Consider the following 12,720-nt stretch of genomic DNA (forward strand, 5'->3'; position numbering starts at 1 on the left):
CCTGTAAAATTCTCTTCGAAGACTTCCACATAAATCACCATTTGTGTAGGCCTCACTCTTCAAAACTTGTGTATGAAGAATATTTTAGAACCGCCTTCTGATAGATAGTTTCATCAAGTTCCTTTTTCTTAGTGACTTTCAAATTCAGGATACCTGATAAGATGTTTCTGAGATTTGGCACTTGTTTAAGTAGAGGCAGCGTAAATAATTGCTCACGTGGCCCACTTTGAGTTACGTCATTCAGGAGCAATTGGGCCAGTGAGTTGAAGAAGCTATATCCACCTTCTCGGTCTAAAACAAAGCAATAAGCATCCCAACTGTGTGACCAACGAAAAGTAACAGAAGAAGAAACAGAGCTTTACTATTGCTACCTTTTGCCAAGATGGCAAAAATTTGCATTCCCATACCAAGCGCTCTTGAAAATATGTGTATGCAGAATGGAACACAATACAGGATACTCATAAAAATGCACTGGATATGAGGCCAACGATAGACTAAAACAGAGAATTGACTCCTTTTGACTTACTAACGAGACTCTTATCCAAACTGTTTAGACTCTAAAACCAGATAAAAAGACTAGACCCAAAACTGACACCAACCCTTTGACAAATTTTAAAAAATTGATGTCCAGAATTTAAAATATTTTTTCTTGAGTGATAACAGGTGGCTCCACTTGGGATAGTGTGCCCCTGTGGTACACTAAGAACATGCAGGTCCAATGCTTTGTCCTCTTTATAACAAACATGGATTTGCTTGACAAACATCCCCTTCAAGCTTCTTGGGCCTTCACCTCGGGCTTAAGCTTGATGATCACTGTAGGAGAAAGAAATCTACATCTACTGAAAAATGCTCAGTCAACCTTGAGCTTATTTGCATTTTCCTACCTACCTACCCTATCAATTCAAACTTCTTTCAGCTCAATCAATGTGAAATTTCCAATGTAGCCAATCATTTGTCTTATCTGATATTTGAGTTTTTTGACTGCATCGAAGTTCAGAGCAACTATGATATTGTGATGACCACTGCCACTGAAATTGCCTCTGATCTTCATAGAAAAATTGAAACACTGGAGAGTAAAATTCTTCCATGTATTTAGCTATAGGATCCCAGAATACATGATTAACTTGATGATTCTCGTAACTTTCTGGTTGTGCAAACTGATCTTCAATAACAATGTACTCTTCCTCAATCACGAAAGAGAAAGGAAGCAACACCCTCTCCTTGTGTTCTGACATAGAAACCTTCTGAAAAGAATGATCATAACCATGAAGACTATATGATTGAATTTGACCTTGTAGACCTTCAATGTCTTTCTCAATGTCCTTAGCAACTTCATCCAAAAATTTCATCTTATCTTCTGTCTTGCACTGAAATGATTTTAGATAAGAAGACAAGGACAAAGAAAAATTTTCGTCTATTTCTTCATTAGTATGATCATTATTCCATTGTTTGAAACCTTGAATTGAAGGAGAGTTAGCCACCACATCTGATCTATCTAACCATTCCTCCAAAAACATAAGCCAAAAGTCTTCAAATGACTTAATGGATTTGGTAGGAAAGCTTTCAATCCACTGTTTACATTTCCCTTGAAATGAATCATAGAACAACATAATGCAAACATCCTCATGTTTAACTCTAAGAAGCTCGGTAAAATCACAGAAATATGATATATGCTTCAAAGTTAAACTCAAATCTTCTCCATTGAATTTTGGACCATTCCTTAGAAAATATGCGTCCATGGGAAAATGATTTGGGAAACCATGAATTCCTGAAAAATTTATGCATGCATACCTTGAAATAAGAATGGTAGCATCTGGGTCCTTCATAACTCCAGTGGAATCACCATGAATCTATAAATTTCGAATTCTTCAACAATGGAGTCGCCAAGGTAGATTGCAGCCTCGAAAAATTCTTCTGAGCTCCTGCTACCTTCAGAAGTTCAGTCTTTTGTTTTCGGGAAAGAATAATCTTCAGGCTCCCGGCAGACGCACCAAAATGTTATCTCAAAATCAGGCCCTGGAAGGCTGCAGACCAGGAAGACTTCAAGTAACTGTTTCAAACCAATCTTTTAGCTAAGGCTTAGCCTCCTTAGCCTGAGAGGGCTCTCTCAAAGGATTAAAGGTTTTTGATTATGATCAAGATGACTAACTCTTGTGAAACAAATAAAAATGAAAATGGTGGAAACACAACTAACAAGTATCCATTGGGCTTATGGAGTCATATATGATTCAGTATTAACAGTAGGGTTGGCTTTGCATAAAAGTCAAGGCATTCAGATTTCAACATATGTAGAGCATGCTAAACACATAGAAGGCAGTTTACGAGTATATGAAGGAAATTAGAACACTGTAAGCGATTTCTAAGTAATCAAATACTCATAACACTGTAGATAACATGAAAAGACAACAAAGAAACTCATACATTGAACTCTCTATGATTCTTGAGAAGCATAAGCCAGTACTGTATTACCAAAAAACAGAGTCTTTACATAAGCCAAATATCAGAGCTTTTTTTTATAAATTTTCAACCCCTGGTACATTGCTCTTTCTCCTATTTATAGAATTCTTTTACAAAGTTGAGATTCCTCCTCCAACATGAGGGGAACTCGAATTATACTTCTTCTGACACCTATTCAAATTTTAACTACCTATTAAATGTAACAAACTGCTAACTAGACTCTTTAGAGATCTAAGGCAAATAGGAGTCTAACTCCATATCATGTTAACAATAGCCTTGATTACAATCATTCTCGTTCTTTGACAAGTGGTCTCTTTTAGTTTGGCTGTGGTAGGTGTTTGTAGCTGCCTGCTGGCCCTTAATGTCACATCTTCTCCATTGCCCCTAAAAAGTAGGAAACTGCCCCTGTTTATCTGCCTTTGGTTTTCCTCAAAGATATTCGAACCCAATGAACCATGCCCTTCATCTTTGATTATACAAAATATACCAAAATGCCACGTCCTTGATGTGTTGTCAACCTTTTCCATGTGTGAAGACAAAAGCTCCTCCAAGCTGTCTGACATATCATGGACTGTAGTAAATGTGATCACTTTATAACAAAAAGTTTAGAGTTGGGTTCGAATATATGTTTCCTCCACCTGTCTTGACCTTGTTGAAAGTTGATACCTTTAGATGATCCTTTGAAGATATTCCCTTTTCAAAAAATTTCCCTCGGTCTCTCAAAATCGGTTGACTGAGTTTAAATTATGTAGCTTCAGCAGTTTTGTAGCGCGCTACGAAACTGCTGTGCATTAGACATCATCTTCAGCAGTTTCGTAGTGCGCTACGAAACTGCTGTGTAATCACAAAACATAGTTTTAATACCAAACTCTGACTGTCTTGAGCTTTCTTTTCTTGAATTGTCTTTTTCATCTGCCCTGAAATTACTAGCTGGATATGGATAGTTCACCATAGCAAGGTTACTGTATGCTGAGCTTGACCAGTCTTGTACTTCCTTTGTGCTTTTGAGATCCCTGCACATGCGAAACTTCTTGCTAAGATTTTGTAGCCCTTCATCTCTTTCACCATATGTCTCCAATGCTTTCCATGATTGTTGTATCACCTTGAAACAGTTCTCACTTTCCCGTTTGAAATCATTGAAACAAGATTGTAGAATATATCAGATGGTACAATGTCTTCAAACTGCAATATTGGCGCAGATGAAGCTAGGGCACCTATTGCAATATGTGGATATTTCAACCTCATCCAAGCAGCTAACATTCCACCATAAGAACCACCAAGACCATAACCAGTGATCGCCTCAAAGAGGCTCTCCCAATCATCTCCATAATAGAGCTTGAAAACGTTAATGGAGAGGTACAGGACCAAAAGCCCATTGGCAGCAAGCAAGAATCCCATCACAGCCCCAGACCTAAATGTTGTAATGAAGGCCTTCCCAACACCTTTCCTGGCTTCCAATGTGGTTCTTGCATTAGCATATGTTGCAATTTTCATTCCAAAATAACCTGACAGAACAGAAGTAAAAGCACCAAGCACGAAGGCTATGGTGCTGAACAATGCATTTGCAAGAGCAGGTTTGCACATGTTTGTCTTATCATAGTTACATTGTTGCTGCTGGGTGCTGAAACCCTCCACGGAGCCAAGGAACAAAAACATGAGAAGCCCAAAACATCCAGTGAAAATACCCAGATATTTGTACTCTGTAAACAGAAATGAAGTAGCCCCGAGGGAAATGGCGTTCTGAATCTCTGCACACTTGGGGACAGCGTTTTTTAAATCGCCGCCATCTTCCTCGGGTTCGTCGAGCAAAACCTCGTTATACACTCCATTATTGAGCGACGAGGCCTTCTCAGAACCCACTTTAACGCGCGACACCAACAGCCATTGAAGCAGCGCGAACCCAATTCCAATAACAGCAGCAACGGGTATCAGTATTTGCGACAGCAATTCGCTCAAGAGAGCACCACCCATGGTGAAACTTCCTGAAGCCAAAACTATCAGAAAACAGAAAATGAGCCTCTACGGATTCGAACCAAGGCCACACAGATGACGAAGAAAGAAAATTGAAGATGGAATTTGCTGAGCTCCCACGTATCTGTTTTTCAGCAGGGAGAAAGTTGTTTTGTTTGAATTCCATATCTCCAATAGCCCTCACCAAATTTAAGCTTCCATTGATACGTCCAGCATGAATGAATCCTCCAGCTCGAAGAATTCGATCCCTTTCGATCTCAAGCTCTGGCTTGTGATCTCATGACAAGTTGTATGCCTGACCCTTTCTTGAGAGGACACAATGGGAATCACCAGCATTTGCCACAATAAGCTGATTATTTTGAAAAAGTGCAACACATGCCGCGCTTCCAGAAGTTGGCCCAGAAAAATCAGCATGTGGTCCCTGTTCAAATGCCCAGTCATCTTCTTGATCTTTATCTTTGTTCTCTATGTTTCTTGGAGAAGAAGACCAAATAAATCCCTCTAATAAGCCAGTGAATTTGTTGAACTTATCCCCAAGTATAGCTAATTTCCTCCAGCCCCTTTGCCCACGCATCATCTCATCCATCCTGTAAAATGCTCTTTGAAGACTTCCACATAAATCACCATTTGTGTAGGCCTCACTCTTCAAAACTTGTGCATGAAGAATATTTTAAAACCGCCTTCTGATAGATAGTTTCATCAAGTTCCTTTTTCTTAGTGACTTTCAAATTCAGGATACCTGATAAGATGTTTCTGAGATTTGGCACTTGTTTAAGTAGAGGCAGCGTAAATAATTGCTCACGTGGCCCACTTTGAGTTACGTCATTCAGGAGCCATTGGGCCAGTGAGTTGAAGAAGCTATATCCACCTTCTCGGTCTAAAACAAAGCAATAAGCATCCCAACTGTGTGACCAACGAAAAGTAACAGAAGAAGAAACGGAGCTTTACTATTGCTACCTTTTGCCAAGATGGCAAAAATTTGCATTCCCATACCAAGCGCTCTTGAAAATATGTGTATGCAGAATGGAACACAATACAGGATACTCATAAAAGTGCACTGGATATGAGGCCAACGATAGACTAAAACAGAGAATTGACTCCTTTTGACTTACTAACGAGACTCTTATCCAAACTGTTTAGACTCTAAAACCAGATAAAAAGACTAGACCCAAAACTGACACCAACCCTTTGACAAATTTTAAAAAATTGATGTCCAGAATTTAAAATATTTTTTCTTGAGTGATAACAGCTGGAACGTTTCTTTATACAGTTTCTTTTGGTCTTATGGCATAAATATTTCATCTAGGTGTTGCCACTTGTTCAAAAGCCTATTCAGAACTACATCCTTTGTGCTTAGCTCCTCCTTGGATGCATCGATGCCCATTGCAGTAAGATCAATTGATTGTTCTTGTTCCTCTTTGTCTGACAGTTCTGTTTTGGCTTTCCTCTTTGGTGTGGTTGTTGATTTGGATGGATCTCAGTCTTGGTCCAGGTCCTCTGGTAGTTCTGCCTCTTTTGAGGTTTCCCCTTCCTCCTGCAGCACTTCAAAACTGTTATGGCTTACCCCTTTCTTTTGATGGTTGGAGCCTTGATTTTGCTGCACCTTTATGTTCTTCTTTTTGTGTGGAATCTCCTTAAACCCCTCATTCTTGTCTTGTGGTGAGGTTTGTTCCCGTGACAACGTCAACTCTTCCAAACCAGATTTTTTCAGTGGGCATGCTTTATACAGATGACCATACTCATGACATCGGCGACAATGAAATGGTATGTGCTCATAATCCAGAGGTTGCTGCCAAACCTTGTCTTGGTATTCCATTTCCACTGATTCTGGGAGAGGTTTCGAGATATTCATATAAACACAGATGCGTGCATAGGATGTATATCTTCCCCTACGAGTAGACTCTGCTATTTTCACAAATCTACTGATTGAGTTTCTGATACCTTCCAAGATTTCAGGGTCCCAGAAATAAACTGGTAAGGCATAGAGGCGAACCCAGACAGGAGCTGCAAGGAATTGCTCCCTGTCTAGGTTGTAGCATTCCTCCTAGTATCTCATGAAGAGACCTGCATTGTGGTAGAAATAAGGGCCATTTTCAAAAAATATTTCCTTATCTTGCAGATTCGAGAAAATTACTGTAAAATTTTTTCTCGCTCCCAACTTTAGTTCTATATGGCCTTTTGGATGCCATCTCCGTTGGATCCATTTGATCAGATCCTTTTCCGTTGGGCAAATGCCAATAAACTTGCAGATCATAACATGGTCTTTCATATAGATACTATATTTCTCTAATTTATTCATTGGGATTACGAATCAAGGTTTTTTGGTTGCTCTATGGAGGTATTGCCCTCGGATTCATGCCTGCCACTAGGATCTGAAAACAGGGCCAGCGATAGGGCCGAAATTCTCAGGGGAGCCGGGTTGATTGCGTGGATTACCGCTTGAATCTCCAGCAGCTACACTGTCATAAGAGGGGATCACTCCCTCCCCCCACCCCCCCCCCCCCCTTTCCGGGGCTCTCATCGTCCCTGTCAGATTCAGATTTTGTCGTATCAATGGCAAGGTGATCAGGGTGGCTTCAGCGTTCGAGCAAGTTCACGAAACCCTAGTAGAGCTCCGATATTATTCTTCCATTCATTAAAAATACATTTTTAAAAATTTAAAAATTACACCTACCATCAACCTCACCAAAATCCACTACTTTATAACATTACAATATTAATATAGAGAATTTTCTATCACATTCAATATTTTTAATTAGAATATTGTGAGTTGTCTGTCACCATCAAGAGGTAGAATTGTCGTTCTTCATCTACATTAAGAATACAATTGTGAATTTCCATAACCAATTGCAGGTTGTCCATCACCCTATGGAAACATGATGATCTAAATAAAGATGAGAGATTCTAATAATTACTGCTATATTTTATTTTTTCATCTTTTGCTATTTGTTTCCCATGGCACTAATTTTTTTTTTATTGGGAAGGTGTGCATATATGATGGTGATATCATGTTGTAAATTTTACATCTAAATTTCAAGCCTTCTCATAAAGGTGGGAAGGAATTTAAAAATGCATGTCTATACTTTTAGGTAATACTATTGTTGTTATTATATATTTGAAGTTATAAGTAAAGACGTAAAAGTATTTTTATAATTTATTTGATTTAAATAATTGGTGATTCAAATGAGATTAGTTCCTTCTCTTGTTATATCATATACCATGTGTAGTCGAGTTGAGTAAGAAGATTTTAAGTCTCCAATGATATGCATCCAAAGGAAATGATGGTTTGGTGATAAGAATGGATTGTCTTTGGGATATGTTGTGGGAGTTTGAAAGATGGACAATGCAATTTTTTTAACTTCACATTAAATCTTATTTAATCAATCCAAGTTTGCTTGCATCAAATCCACTTCACTTCAAACATTGTTAACATAGTCATGGATCCTAAGCTTCTAGACATTAGGGTATCATTGGCACACATGTATTTGTGGAAAACACTCATGGTAATCTGGCAATCCTCTTCTACTCCACAATGTTATAGATATCCTCATGCATGTTGCTTAATTACTTATAAGCCTTAAATATAACCACTATTTAGTCTTGTTGTTAACAAATGCAATTTTAGAAAGGAAGATTGTTTCCTTAAGCATGCAAATCATCATAATCATAAAATAAATCTTCAACAATACTGCTACTACCATTACTACTTACATGATGTGAAGGTGAATTACAAGTTTTTAAATCCTTTTAAACCTCTATGAGGCTTATCACCATTAAAATGTCTCCTATCATATAAACATATCGTGATTCTAAACTTCTCTTCTCATTTATTTGTTTGTATTTTCTTTAGTTATATAAAATTATTTTATTTATTCACCTTGATACATAATAAATATAATAGTACAAGTATTGAAGCTTGTACATCAAAGTATAAAATGCAAAAAACTTGTAAGTCAAAATATAAAAAGAAGGAAGTTAGAAAAAATATGAAACAAAATTAGATAAAATGGAAATGTTTAATTAAATGCATTATATTAAACAAAAACAATAATTTTAGTAAAACAATTAAGTGACTAAATAAAAACTAAATATAGTAAACTTTTATTTAAAAATTAAAGACTAGTATGGGCTATAAATAATCTTATAGATTCCCATCAGCTTTTTGTAAAGTTAAACAATAATTTTATTATAGTAAACTTTTATTTAAAAATTAAAGACTAGTATGGGCTATAAACAATCTTATAGATTCCCATCAGCTTTTTGTAAAGTTTTGAAAGACAATATAATCAAATCTTTTAAGACTTAGATGGGTTGATAGACAAGACAATCTCATAACTTCTTAACTTTTTTAAAGTTTAAAGGACTATGTTGAATTGATAAGAATTTTGATCAAATACCACCTAAGCATATTATATTTTTGTGGATTATTTTTCCCAACATTGTATTCAAGTAAATATAATAATCTATACTTTGTTAACTCAATTTGTAAATTGATAGAAATGGATTGGAATAAAGGTGGAAATTATAGAATAATTGCAAGTCACTTTTGTATGTTATTCATTGTGCAAATTATTAGTTTTGATAACATTATTTTGCCCTACCCAAAGCAATCTTCCTCTTTCATTTCATATATTCTCTCTCATATTCATATACTTATAGAATTTTATTTTTATTATGCTAAAAGATATATTTTGGAATATAATTTTTTTATTTAAATTGGAATTAGAAAATATTTCTCTTAAAATAAAAATAAAATAACAACTTAATTAAAAAATAATATTTGCGATATATATATATATATATATATAAATAATGGAATCTAGAATTGCTTTACAACCTCTTAAAAATATGGTAAATTTTTTTAATATTTTCAAAAATTACCCTTACCAATAAGTCATCTTTCTACATTATCAATTGAAATACAAAAATATGATTTAATAATTTCCTATTATACATTTTATAATATATCTCCAATAAATCATGGTTTGATATTTTATTTAAAAAAATATAATTTAATAATTTCCTATTATACACTTTATAATATATCTCTAATAAATCATGGTTTGATATTTTATTAAAAAAAAAAATGATTTAATAATTTCCTACTATACACTATAATATATCTCTAATACATCTCTAATAGAACATGGTTTGATGTTTATGTGAAATCCTCAACTCACCCACACTCACCTTATCATCTTATTCTACATATCTGATACAATTCGATCTCACATTTTTTAATTGCAAATTTGATTCATAAAAAACCTATAATTTTAATTAAAAGATATTAATAATTTAAATAAAAATACATAGATTTTAGTTCTTCTCAAAGTAAACGAGTTGATGGATAATCTGATAAAAATCCAACGTAATATATTTCGTTGTCGGGTTTGTCCACACCTACACCCAACACCCACTTCACAGTGAACCACTAATTTTTGTCTGGAGGTACAGTAGTGAAGAAAGTGCATGGAAGTTCAATAATGTTCTCTTTAAGTCGCTTTCATGCCCACATTCAAAAAACGACATTTCCAATTTCCACCGATCCATTCATAATAATGACAATTTTGAGTGGAGCCCAACTTTTGAATTTTCTTTGTTTTACCGGGTCCCTCCACTGCCAGCTGAGTTGCTTCACAGCTACTGAGTGCGAAGGGAAGGTTGTCAAATCAAGTGACTTTCCAGCTGTTTGAGACCGAATTTCTCTGAACGTTACTGTGAAAACGAGGTGAAGCAGAACTGCGAAATAAATCCACACACCCTCTTCATAGCCTTGGCACAATTTGAGCGAAGAGAAATCTGAATCTTGCTGGTGATTTAGCCGTGGGAAGAGCAATCTTAATTTTGCCTTGCAAGTTTGATTTGGGATCCACGCGCTGTATATCTCTTGAAGCCAATGGCGGGCGTTAGTACTGCTACTGGAATTGCAGGCAATGTGTCTAGCAATATTTTGAGCGGCCTTTGGAACAAAGCTGCTCAAGTTGTCAAAGACATCATTTCTTTGCCTCAAGCTGTCACTGAAATGGAAGATCAAGCTCAACGTCTGGGCAATGTAATACATGGTATAAACGAGAAGCTGGCTCAAGAACAAAAACCCCCTCAAATAATAGTGAAGGCTTGGCTGGACAAGGCGGGGCAGGCCATTGAAAGTTCAGGATCTATCGGCAACGAGTACCAGCAACGAAGAAATTGTGTGAGTTGCTGCCCAAACTGGTTCTCCCGCTATGAAATCAGCAAACGTGTTGGAGATTGGAAAGTGAAAGTTGCTCAACTCCACTCAGAGAAGGAGGCCGATTTTCCAGCCAACGGAGAATACGGTGAGCTTACTCCGCCGACCCAGATGCCGATCCAGACCCCAAAGTTTTTTGGAAATGGAATAGCAGATGCACAGTCCGAGCTTGAGAGTCTGTTAATTGAAGACATGAGCGTTCGAGTTATCGGTGTGTGCGGCATGGGGGGTATCGGTAAGACGTCGCTGCTTCAGACCATCAACAACAGCGACAAGGTACGCCAATCATTTAACCCCATCATTTGGGTCACCGTCTCCAAAGATCCCAAGATCTTAAATCTCCAAAAGTGCATTGCTGGTAGATTAAACATAACATTACCAGATGAATGTGATTTTGAAGGGCGAAAATCTGCACTGTACTCATATTTAAAAGATAAGAATTTTCTCCTTATTCTTGATGATATGTGGGAGAGTCTGGAGCTTGAAAGCCTGGGAGTGCCATTGAATGACACAGCTTCTAAAATTGTTCTGTCCACCCGGAGTACAGCTGTTTGTGCGCGAATGGGAGTGGATAAGATCATCAGCGTGAAACCGCTGTCAGATGATGAGGCTTGGCAACTGTTTTGTAGCGGAGCTTTTCGGCATGGGAAAGTTCCACAGGAACTGGAAGACATTGCCAGGAAAGTAGCCGGGGAATGCAAAGGTTTGCCCCTTGCTATAAATGTAATTGCTGCTGCGATGCGAAAAAATAGCTATCAACATGAGTGGGAGCATGCTTTACAGCAAATGCAAAACCTGGAGGAGACCTTCTATGGCACGCACGATGAAATTGAAAAAAAATTATTTCAGCGCCTCAAGTTGAGCTATAATGTTCTTCCAGAGTATATGAAGATTTGCTTTCTATATTTTGCAGCTTATCCTGAAGATGAAGAAATCTGGGTCGAAGAAATTATAGACCTCTGGGTGGCAGAAGGTCTGGTCAAAGGCAGCGGAGAGAATTATTTGCCTGACACTGCGCACAGTTTTCTCAACGACTTGAGTGATCGCTGTTTGATTGAGGTGGTAAGCAAGGATTATGTGGGAAGGATTCAGCAAGTGAAAATACATGATGTTCTTCGCGATCTGGCGATTCGGGTTGCGGAGAACGAACACAGGTGTTATTTTAAAGAAGCCGGACGGGGCGTCAGCAATTTTCCCTCAGAGGAAGTCGTGGGCGAGGGCTGTGACAAATTGTCACTGATGAGTAATAATCTACAATCCCTCCCGACAACATTCGCATGCTCGTCCCTCTCGGTTCTCCTGTTAAGTGGGAATCGTGGTATTAAGGAAGTTCCTGGAAGCTTCTTGAACGAGTTGCCCTCACTGAGGGTCCTCGATCTTAGTTACACTGGCATAGAGTCTCTGCCGCCCTGCATCGGAAATCTGAAGCATCTTGCCTCCCTCCAACTAAAGGAAACGGGCATCCGTGAATTGCCTGAAAGCATTGGCGACCTGAAGGAGCTACAATTCTTGAATCTTAACGGTTGTGAACAATTACGGTGTCTTCCCGATAGGATAAGTGAGCTCAAACGGCTGAGGGCCCTCAACATAACACAATGCAGCAGTTTGGAGCATCTTCCGTGTGGAATCTCGCAATTGGTTTCACTGGAAAGATTGGAGATGGAGATTGCATTGGAGTTCGAGGAGGAGGCAAATGCAGAAAGAAAGAATGCTTGTTTAAAGGACCTGCAAACATTGAGCCGTCTCAGGGTTTGCCATGTAAAGATAAAATCGGCAGTTAAAGAGGGGTTTTCGGAAATTGGTCAAAAATGAGAGATCTGACTCTGGATTGGGAAGATGCAAATGGTCAAGATTACCTTCCGCAGGATATGCAGGCGATGAAAGATCTAGAAAGTTTGACTCTTCAAGGATGCGATGTGGAGCGACTGCCGAGTTGGGTGACTCAATTCCGAAAGCTCGCATTCCTTTGGCTAGATGAATGTAAGGAGTTGAAATATCTCCGGGCGGACTTGCCATGTTTGAGACAGCTGTGTATATGGCATTGCGATAAGTTGGAGGAGTTG

At 37.9% G+C, this 12,720-nt stretch overlaps 1 protein-coding gene across 1 annotated transcript; it reads left to right on the top strand.

Annotated features, from left to right (window-relative positions):
• The first annotated feature begins 10,324 nt into the window (after positions 1-10,324).
• LOC149161289 (putative disease resistance protein At4g27220) lies at positions 10,325-12,469 on the top strand. Its single transcript, XM_089434830.1, has one exon. The coding sequence runs from the start codon at positions 10,325-10,327 to the stop codon at positions 12,467-12,469; it is 2,145 nt and encodes a 714-aa protein (XP_089290956.1).
• Positions 12,470-12,720: the final 251 nt, after the last annotated feature.

Source organism: Pinus tabuliformis, chromosome 5_2, assembly GCF_031772625.1.
Source record: "Pinus tabuliformis cultivar Carrire ecotype Pingquan chromosome 5_2, CPIR1, whole genome shotgun sequence".
In the NCBI taxonomy this organism is placed as follows: Eukaryota; Viridiplantae; Streptophyta; class Pinopsida; order Pinales; family Pinaceae; genus Pinus; species Pinus tabuliformis.